Source organism: Halyomorpha halys, unplaced genomic scaffold, assembly GCF_000696795.3.
Source record: "Halyomorpha halys isolate HHAL.00 unplaced genomic scaffold, Hhal_1.1 Scaffold881.1, whole genome shotgun sequence".
Taxonomy (NCBI): Eukaryota; Metazoa; Arthropoda; class Insecta; order Hemiptera; family Pentatomidae; genus Halyomorpha; species Halyomorpha halys.
In genome coordinates, this window is record NW_027105124.1 from 125,813 (window position 1) to 136,204 (window position 10,392).

Below are 10,392 nucleotides of genomic sequence, written 5' to 3' on the forward strand. Positions count from 1 at the left end.
TCACACACGCACGCACGCACGCACGCACGCACGCACACACACACACACACACACACACACACACACACACACACACACACACACACACACACACACACATATAAGAATTGGAGAGAATTATTTTATTTTTATTGTCATTAGTTTTTTTAATTTGATTTATTTAATATTTTAAATGAGTATAAGTGATAAGAAAGAGGCTATTGACGCTAAAAAAGATCTAGTTAAAAATAGATAGTGAATCGCTGGTCGCAGTGTAAACATTGCACTATATGTTTACTGCCAAAGAGTATTATCGCTGGGCAACATCATAGTGTCATCGCAGAGGGTGGAGTAGACGTTGGAAGGACATCGCACGCATTTTTCGCACACAACATAGCACCGGAGTTTACAGTTCTCATTCTCATAGACTTGAGTATAATTTAGTTATTTATGTTAAATTTTAATATAGTTTTTATTTGATATTTATTTGTTTTTTCTTAATTTCTATTTTTATTTATTAAATTAAATCATACTATGTGAAGACCTTTACGCATCCTGTATTAAACAAATGAAAGGTCAGTTCGGTGACTATACTTTAACGACCGGGTAGAGGCTGCGAGCAAATAAGTTTTTGCCCCTCTTCCAAACAATATATATGTTATAATATTGATATTACATATAAGATATTGGATTGAACCGATTCGAACGTTTTTGTGATAATTCTTTAAACATCCATTTTTATTACATCAAATGAACTTTCCAAATTATTGTTTTAAATGTACTGGTTAGAAGACAATATGCTTAGTCCTTAATCATTCTCCATTCTTCATTTATACTTTAATTTAATTTTTATAATCAGATATATAAATTCCTTAAAACATCTCACTGATTCTGATACCGACTGTGAATTTGAGAAGCTGGTAAAGGAATTAGCCGGGATGTCTGTTTGCAAAGGGTGGAGGGGTAAGCGGTTTTCCGAGGGGTTCCTGGAGTACCCTTCAGCTCACACCCCTCACGGACCACAACAACGGAATAAATATCCTTAGCGTCCGCTTCAGAAGTGCTGTCTGGCAATCTGATGAATATTTGACAACATCCTGTCCGAGGGTTTCTGGAGAGGGAAAAGAAAGTGGTAGCGAGTCGGAAATGAGCTATGAATAATCTTTGCATTAGAAATATTTTTTTTAATTTCGAAATAATATTTACTGTAGTCATAAACCTAGAGTAAATTCTGGTAATTGTAAAACAAAAAATTGTGTTTGTTTATTTATACTAATAAATATTGTAACTATGTTATCTAGTCGATCGATTATAATTGAAATTATCGATGAATTAAAACAGATATTTTGGACAGTGTGTAAGAAATAAAAATGAGTAACTCTAGGTTAGTTAAAAGTATTGTGAATATTTTTGTTCTATTAGAATAAAAAAAATATTGTTATTTCTGTTCTTTGTGATTCTTTTCTTGGCCCAGGTAACATGCGGCAATATCAAAGATATTTTAATAATTGAAAACAATAAAGTTATAACCGTATGATAATAACCATGTTGTCATTGATCAAGAGTAAATTATAGTGATTTGTAAGCTAATATTAATCACGTCTACATTCTCTTTTTGGAAAGATGACTAAGGTTCAGAACAATATTTCTGGAACTATCTGTATTAAATGTATCAGTAGGAAGTTTAACAAAAAAATTTTAAGCATCTTAGTATTACGATTTCCGTGTACTAATAGTTTTCTTTTCGATTATTGGCTTAGTTTGGTAAACCTCATTCGAAGCTAATTAATTTAGATTTTATCAAATATAAACTATTTTTTAATACTCCTATATGTTATTAGGTAATGGAGAAATGTATATAGGTTCACTGTCATACTATTTATAAAAATGAATAAATAAATTTTCATAATAAACTAACAAGCACAGTGCTATAAAAATTTTACTTAATAATTATAAAACTTGTTCTAATAAAATATTAGTTTTCTGAATTGTAAAATAATATAAATGATGATCTCAGTTTCTCTATGCCATTACTTCCGGGATTCCGTTTATCAAAGAATTATGGAAATCAACTTTTAAAGAAGAAAAGACTTTAAAAAATCAACTTAAAATTTAGGTTAGTGTAAAATGGATTACTGAGTTATTATGGATACTATAATCTTATTTTAAAATAATTAAAAGAGATACTTTGATGTTTGTTTTTTATGCAAAGATGACTTCACCATGGCAAGTATTTGTCTATTAAAAAAATTGTTTATTTGGGATGATCATTATCAGTTTAAAAATAATTAAATTCTGGTTGTTTTTCTAGTATATATCTGCCAAGAACAATTAAATAACGTTATTTACATATTTTTTAATTTTTAAATTAGATTTTTTTGCATAATAAGAGCATTCAGCTTGAACGTATAATGAAAAAACCATGTAGTGTTTATTCGTTTTTGTTACTGTATTTCTCTGATAAGGCAGTGCAGGGGCAGAGTGGTGAGGCATATGCTGCTATCTCCAAGGACCTGGATTCGAATCCAGCTGTGGCAGATGATTATTTTCTGTTACAATGCAGTCGTGAGTCAACCCTGTGAGTTGTAGAGCACTCCAGGTGTCCACCCAGCCTCTTAAAGTTGGTACCTTCATTGTGGAAAAATCTGGTCGTTGAGCGTGATCTTAAAAAAAATCTCCTGGTATAACCGTTGTTCTAAAAAGTGCTTGCTTACCAAGTACTGAAACAATTGCTTGCCATGGATTTTGTAGTAGTTCGCACTGTATTTTCTCTAGCCTGTCTTTCTCTCTTTGATGTTTATTTATGGAAATAATTTGATTGTGTAATAAGTTTCATCTTAACAATGATAAAATATACATTCTAACTAAAAAATATTTCACATTATTTTAATTCATTTAATGGCTTGAATGAAAAAAAAGTGGTTATTTTGTAGTTTAAAAAGTCATGAATGTACCCATTGCCTAATATAAAAAATTCAGAAAATATTTCAACTATAGGTAATAAATAAATATCAGTGATGTATTTATTGGTACATTAGAAGACGAGTTAGTATGATGGATCAAGACTCGGACATGCATTAGCTAAATCTGTCAATTTGGATTGGGACCAGCCCTGGAAGCTAATGGCTCGCCCATCAATATTAGCACTGACATGTATCAAGTAAATTTGCTTAGGATCACCTATATCATGTCTTTTGTCGGTATCTAATAAAGTGATAACAAACAAACTGATAGCCATTGTAGCTGAATTAAAAATAATATAAATTTATTAATGATTATAACTGATAATATGATAAATTATCAGATTAATTATTAATGAAATAATAACATAGTATACATTGTTTATTCTAGATTGAAGAATTAGAGATCCTGTTACATATTAGCTTCAATTAAATAATTATACATTTAAAATCATTTTTAATAAACTATTTTCTTTCATAAGAATTAAACTTTAAATTCTTAAAAAACCAAAAAAAAATTATATTTCTTAAAAATGCATATTATTCATAAGCATTTTTTTTTAAATATTTAAATTTTCTTTATTGATTTTTCAGTAAGAAAAATTTTCTCAATTAAATTATTGAGTTAAATTATGATGTCCAATAGTTATAGGAATGCAATAAACACAATCCTAAAATAAATATGTAAAAAAAGAAAGAGAGAACTTTCTCTTTTTATTTTTAAATTTTCGATACTAAAAATTAAACTGTTACAAAATACGATCCTAGTTAAACACGTATGGAAATACGTCCCAAAGATAGCATTATGATTACTGTAATAATAATTATAATAATAATAAACCAATAATAACTGATTCTTGAATCACGGTTGGTAGTTTTTTCATAAACAATGTATTAATAATACTAATTAAATAATTTAAAACTAATATAAACACAAGGTGAAGAATATAATAATAAAATTAATCCATCTTACCACACTTTCACACCTATGCACAATATTTACAGTCAGCAATGGGAACTCCATACCAAGCTTTACCACCCTCGTTCGGGAGGCAAAGCAGAGATCCAAGAGATCCTAGCACTTCTTTCCAAGTTCTGGCCACGTCACATTCAGCCCCAGTGGAGACTGAGTGATAGCGCTGAAGCCTAATAACCGGAATTGAATAAATAAATTTTTTGGATTCGCAATTTCAACTCCAAGGCACATACTTCAAATAATAATTATTTCAATTATCATATTTCTAATACTGGTAAATAAAAGTATCTAGTTATTAATAAATCTGGAAAAGAAGCGTTTAGCAAACCCTCAGTGCACAAAGATCGCTCGCCCGAATCCAAGAAACCCATTTGCATTATTTTACATTTTAACCGAGTGCTTCTGATTTCGGAATACTCAGCCCTTTTTGTATCAAGCCACTCAGTTTAATATCCTTCAAGAGAAAGTACTTTAGATTCAAGAAACGATTACGATCCTACAGAAGGTAAGGAACGCAGCAATGTTGCTTTTTTTATTACCTGTAATAGGCTCATGAATATTTTGATGATCATATTTTCGTTACATTGTGAGAAGAAGAGGAATGAAAATATCTAAAACATCACTACAAAAAATATGTCAAAACTACGGAGGATCAAAATTTAGCTTATTCCATATTCAGCCATTATACCTCCGTGATGTTACTGAAGTTGAAAAATATTGCTTGAAAATAAAAATATTTATAAATGATAAATTGTCACAAATTATCGTTTTTAATGAAAATTTAATTTATGAGATAGTTTCATAATATTTTTTTAATACTAACTTATTTTAACTAAATAATCCGCAGTTTCAGAACCGTGCATTAATTAATTAGGTTTTAAAAACAAAATTAATTAATTAATAACGAGGAAAAGATATTTTTGAAAGTCCCTTTTAGGGTAACCAAATATAAATTAATAATGAATAATCTCCGAAACTTGTGATGACAAGATGAGGTACATGGATTGTTGCTGTATTTTGGGGAAATATTTGGATACATTTAAAGCCGTCATCAGTTTCACTAATAGTTAAATAAATTGTATCAATAGATGATTCTTGCGTCAATTGTAAAAATTATTTCTTCTTTGGCATATCAGGGGTCAATCAAATATTTCAACTTAGAAATAAATGACATTCTTACTATTTTCGTTTTAAAAATAATAAACATCCGTAAGGGAAGTAAGCAACAAACTTAGCTTGAAGTGAAATGTGATGTTAAAAACGAAGGCGATGGAGAAATAAAATTCCGGAAAATGAAAAAATCCATACCGAATGTTAGAAGTGAATTATTGAAGGTAGAATTTGTTATATTATTGTATACTAATTGAAAGAATATAAACCCTATCATTTGAAGACGGTTATTTTTATAAAACGATGAATTATTACCGACATTTTTTTTTCAGTCTCCTGCGGGACTAAAGATTCCTCACGTTCAGAAAATTCTTCGTCCTTTAATATTCTTATTTAATATGCTTTAATTTCATGTTAATTAAAAACACCCCTTTTATTTATTGTAAATATATCTAAAGTGTTTACCGTGGGTATAGCAAATGGACTTCTCAAAATTCTTCTTTTTCATTGTCAATATATCAAAATTGTTTCTGGGAATGACAATGTTTAAACATTATTTAGTCGCTTGAAAGCTACCTTTTTTATAATCTTAATAAAGATACATTCAACTTCTTTTTGAAGAAAATTTTGTCGTGTTTATGGACCTTCAATGAGAAAGTTCATAAGTTAAATATTTTTTTTTAGTTTAACAAAAAACGTAAAAATTTAAAAATGATAATCATAATTTTACTCATCTCCTGATCGAACGCAGCCAAAACGAACGTTTCTGTTGCATTTGAGATTTACTACGCATACACTATTACTAATTCCTCGTGTATCGGACATCATTTATGTATACTTAGCATAATTTCATTCTAGCTTTATTCATTCATCTGTATGCACATATAAAATTTATTTATTTATTTCCACCTTCCCCTGTCTTATAAGTAATACAGGTGAGCAGCTGCAGTTCGATGTTACTTATCCATCATCAAACTACTGCTAATAAATCAATATGTATTTATAATAAGAAATGATATTTATTATTCGTTTAGCCGGGTTCTCTTTGTTATAGTGATATTAACATTACATTTCTCTTCTATTCCAGATGCTCCGGAAGTTGAAGCAGATGAGACTTGGGTACATTCAGGAATTGGAAATCAGGCTATTTTGACGTGTACAGTTTACGCCGAACCACCAGCAGAGGTATTATTATTATATTTATATATTACGACTATGAAAAATAATATATAACTCTAAATTTAATATTTTTTTCTTATTTGTGGTTTTTACCCTACTAAGTTATCGCCAATTGCTTTATAATCTAATACTAATCAAGCATATAGTTTTTATTTAGTATAAAATACAGGTTGACATGTTATAGATCAACAGTATACGCTGAGTTATTGGATTACTTCTTATAAGCTTATCACTAATCAATTACAAAGACTCAAAGTAACGAACTCAAGAAATTGTTAGTTACCATTAGCAGTAACCCAATTTAAACAAAAACAAAAACCTTCTACGCCATAACCTCTGATGAAGACCTGAAACTCAGGTCGAAACGTCGGCATAAAATGAATAAATATGGTTTTGTTTATTTATGTTGTTCTTTGCTGACCGCACCCCCCGACAAACTTCTCCAATCATTAAAAAAAAATATATTTTTTCAGTTTTTCGAAATGAAAATAACTGTAAAAATAAACTTCTTAAGATTAAAAATAAGTTTTAAATTTTGTCTGTATAGATTTTTTAAATAAATGATTATTAAGATATTAAAGCTAATAACTCCGTGGTTGTACTTAAAATAAATTTAATTTTGCTTATTTGAAAAAAAAAATCATTTTCCTATTGTTAGCAGCAGTGCAAGATGGATAAATGTGAGCTATAATAAAATTGATAACTAACTAAAGGAGTTTAGAGAGACTAGAAAATAAAATATCGAGAACGCCCAATCTCTATCGATCCCATTTGTGTACACGGCTTTATTATTATTTGTTAAATTGTGGTATTCCTGAAAACAACAAAGTTGATATTCTTTGTTTGCACCACAAGAAACTCTAAAGTGAGTGTTTTCAATAGCAATAGAAAAATGAAAGTTTTCGATTTCAATGGTTCTTCGATTATTTTATTATGAAAATTAAACTTTTTCCATCAATAAAGGCATAAAATGTCAGAGTTGAAAAGCAAAAATTCAATGTTCTAATGGTTTTAGTCAAGCAGCAGAAAGTTTGACTGGTGGATATGGGAGATCTCAGTTTCTCTGGGTGGCATTGGAGGGTACAATTTTTCAAAAATTAAAAAAAAAAATACATTATAGCTGTCATATCTCGAGGACAGTAACAAATATGAACAAAATCGATTATACCTCTTTTTTTTAATTTTAATTTAAATTAAATTAATTTAAAGCTTTAATTTTAGATTGAAAATATCAATTTATTTTTGTCTGCCACGGTCGAATCACCCAAAACATTTTTGTTGTGAGGTATTTCCTGAATCAGCCCTATCAGTAAAATTTGGGGATAAAATGCCGAATTTATAATTACTCCTAATCTTTTTTAAGTTCAAAATTATAATTTTTCGCAACAATCAGAAATCGTTTACTTCAGTCATATTAACCCTAAACTCATTTAGACAAGTCGTGATTCTTCTAAACTGCTTCAAATGAAGATAACTTTACATTTCGAATCCCTTTTTTACAATGAGGATTAGAAAAGTTTGTAGTTCGAAAAAGAAGGGAAAACTCTGACATGAAGAATTGAGGCCGGACAGCCGGTTGATGGCCAAGACTCTTCCAGAATTATAAGAGAACTTTGGCATCATTAACAAGATTAACGAGGAAACCTCTTTTCCTTCTTGGAGATTGTCTTTTATCCACAAAGGGGCCTTATCTCCTCTGGGGCATAGGATCTAAGCAACTTACTTAATGCTATTTCGAGGTCCGTTTAGCGGAACATTTTATCTGTTTACAATAATTTTTCATAGCGTTTTCAATATTATCTTTATGTTTAGTTCAGATTTCTACTGAGCAATCGTAGAAAGCAGTGGACTACACGTCTGATGCCTTACATAATAATGGATCGTGAAGAGTCATATTCATATTAATGATATGAATAAAATGATTAATATACTCTCCTGCAAAGGAAAAAATGAAATGATTAAATAACTTATTATCTAATAATTTGTCTTACCCAATAACGCATCGAGAGAAAAAAATTATTGACCTTTATATAAGCCTGTTGAACAGATTCGATACTTAGGACTCCATCTTGACAAGAGACTTACTTGGAATCCACACACAAGACTGAAACGACAAGAAACTCCTCGTAGATTCCGATTGCTACAACATTTACTTGACAAACGCTCTAAACTTCCCATTCACTACAAAAAATTAGTATACACTACAATAATCAGACCAATTTGGACATATGGAATTGAGCTCCACCAAACCATCAAATTCTTCCCGCATCCAATCGTTACAATCCAAAATCCTACGTAAAATCCTTGATGCTCCTTATTACGTCACAAATAAACTCATTCATAAAGACCTTAACATCCCATTCGTTGCAGATTTGACCCAAACCAGATATGCGTCTTTTTATTCCAAACTCCTTAACCATCCTAACCCATTAATTCTTAATCTTTCATCCTTAACAATCCCTGATAATCCTCCGAGGCGTCTGAAAAGAAGATGGCCACGAGACCTTCTAGTTTAAATTAATGTTTGAAGTACCACCAATGGGTGGTTCCTTCCCAAGATTTTCAAGTGTATATGAAACATACTACATATTTACTTATTGTATTATTTTGTACAGTTGTAAATTACAATAAATAAGTAATTAAAAAAAAAAAAAAAAAAAAAAAAAAAACTTTATATAAAAGAATAATGAATTTTAAAAATGTCAAACATCAATAAACACTCGCTCAAGTGATAACTATAATATCCATAACATAAAAACACACAGCTTTAATCGAATGAAATTGCTGTTACACTGGAGGAAAATCGTTGAATAACGATTTAAAAATTTTTTAATGAATTTATAAAAATGTTTTATAGGAGAGGGACAGAAATATAAAATAAAAACATTCAATTCTTTTATCTTTCTTATATTACTTTTTAAAATGGTTTTAAACTAAAAATATTACTTAAAGTATAAAATTCATTATAAGTAATTAAACGTTTAAATTAACGTTTTCCTTTGTACTATACCTATATTTCAAAAAGATTGTATTTATTTCGTACCCAATCTATGTATTTGACAGACATATTTTAACAATTGGAGACATAAATTTTTGAATAATACTTTTGATCAGTATACTTCATGATGTAATAATGTGACGGTACCAAGATAAAAAAATAAGTAACAGAAATTAGAGATTGGTTCTGAGCTTTGAACAGCTACTAAAATATTATATGATATTGACTTATCTATTTTTTACTAATGTAGCAGATTTAGTAACGTAGATTTATCATTTATTTTATTGTGCAGTAAAAATAAGAAAATACTAGGTTTGAACCATTACTACCTTGAGTATACAATTTATAATAAGATGATCTAGCCCCTCCCTCCCAAAAAATCTGTTAGCCGATGAAATGGCTAGAAGGAAAGTAGAGGAGAGAAAATAATTCCATCAAACAAAATTATTCCTTTGGAAGAGTAAAGTCCAAGAGAGCAGGAGATGACATCCGAAACCGTGGATTCTAGCAAAGCGCGGCCGATGAGGAGGAAAAGTAAAAGCCCACCTGAACCGAAAAGCCGAAGCCTGCACTACATATCAGATGTAATATTCCTAAACTGTAATTTTGAATGGCAAGTTAATTAGATATTTGAGCCAATAGAATAATTATAGTAGCCCCCAGTATTATTAATTTCATATCAGTATTGGCTATGATAATGTCAATTTGCTCGAACAATCTCTCTTTAATAAATATATCTCATTTGAAAATTACTGTTAATTTAATGTAATGTTATCCTGACTTGATTTTATATTTTAAACACCCTACCTGTCACTTAATTAGCATTGCTTAGTAAGCTGGTGAACACAAAAACTTTGGAAAAGAAATTCAATGATTAATTATACACAATTATATTTAGCGTGCCATAGCAAGGGGGTCTGTTGTATCTAATTCTTGGTTTAAATATTTAGGTAATACATTTATAATAAATGTAGGCCGGTTCCCATAAGTAACATTATATATATATAAGTTACGGACTGTCAGCTGACAGGTCCATATCAGCTGATCGAGAATAGCTATTTCCTATTATTTTTAGTTTCACTTCAGTAAAAGATAACTGGTGCCGAATCCCGGGAACTTTAGATACCGGAGTAATTTTCAGTCTAAAAGAATTTTTTTTTTCTTTCATTCTTCTCTTTGACTTATGACCA

General features: G+C 29.8%; 1 protein-coding gene across 1 annotated transcript in view; it reads left to right on the forward strand.

Moving 5' to 3' along the window:
- Nucleotides 1-10,392, forward strand: part of LOC106686816 (opioid-binding protein/cell adhesion molecule homolog) — a gene marked incomplete at its 5' end in the record, with an annotated part of 126,694 nt that overhangs the window by 94,379 nt on the left and 21,923 nt on the right. The window contains 1 exon segment of the mRNA XM_014430361.3: nucleotides 6,113-6,210. Within this exon segment, the coding sequence (XP_014285847.3) occupies nucleotides 6,113-6,210 (98 nt within the window).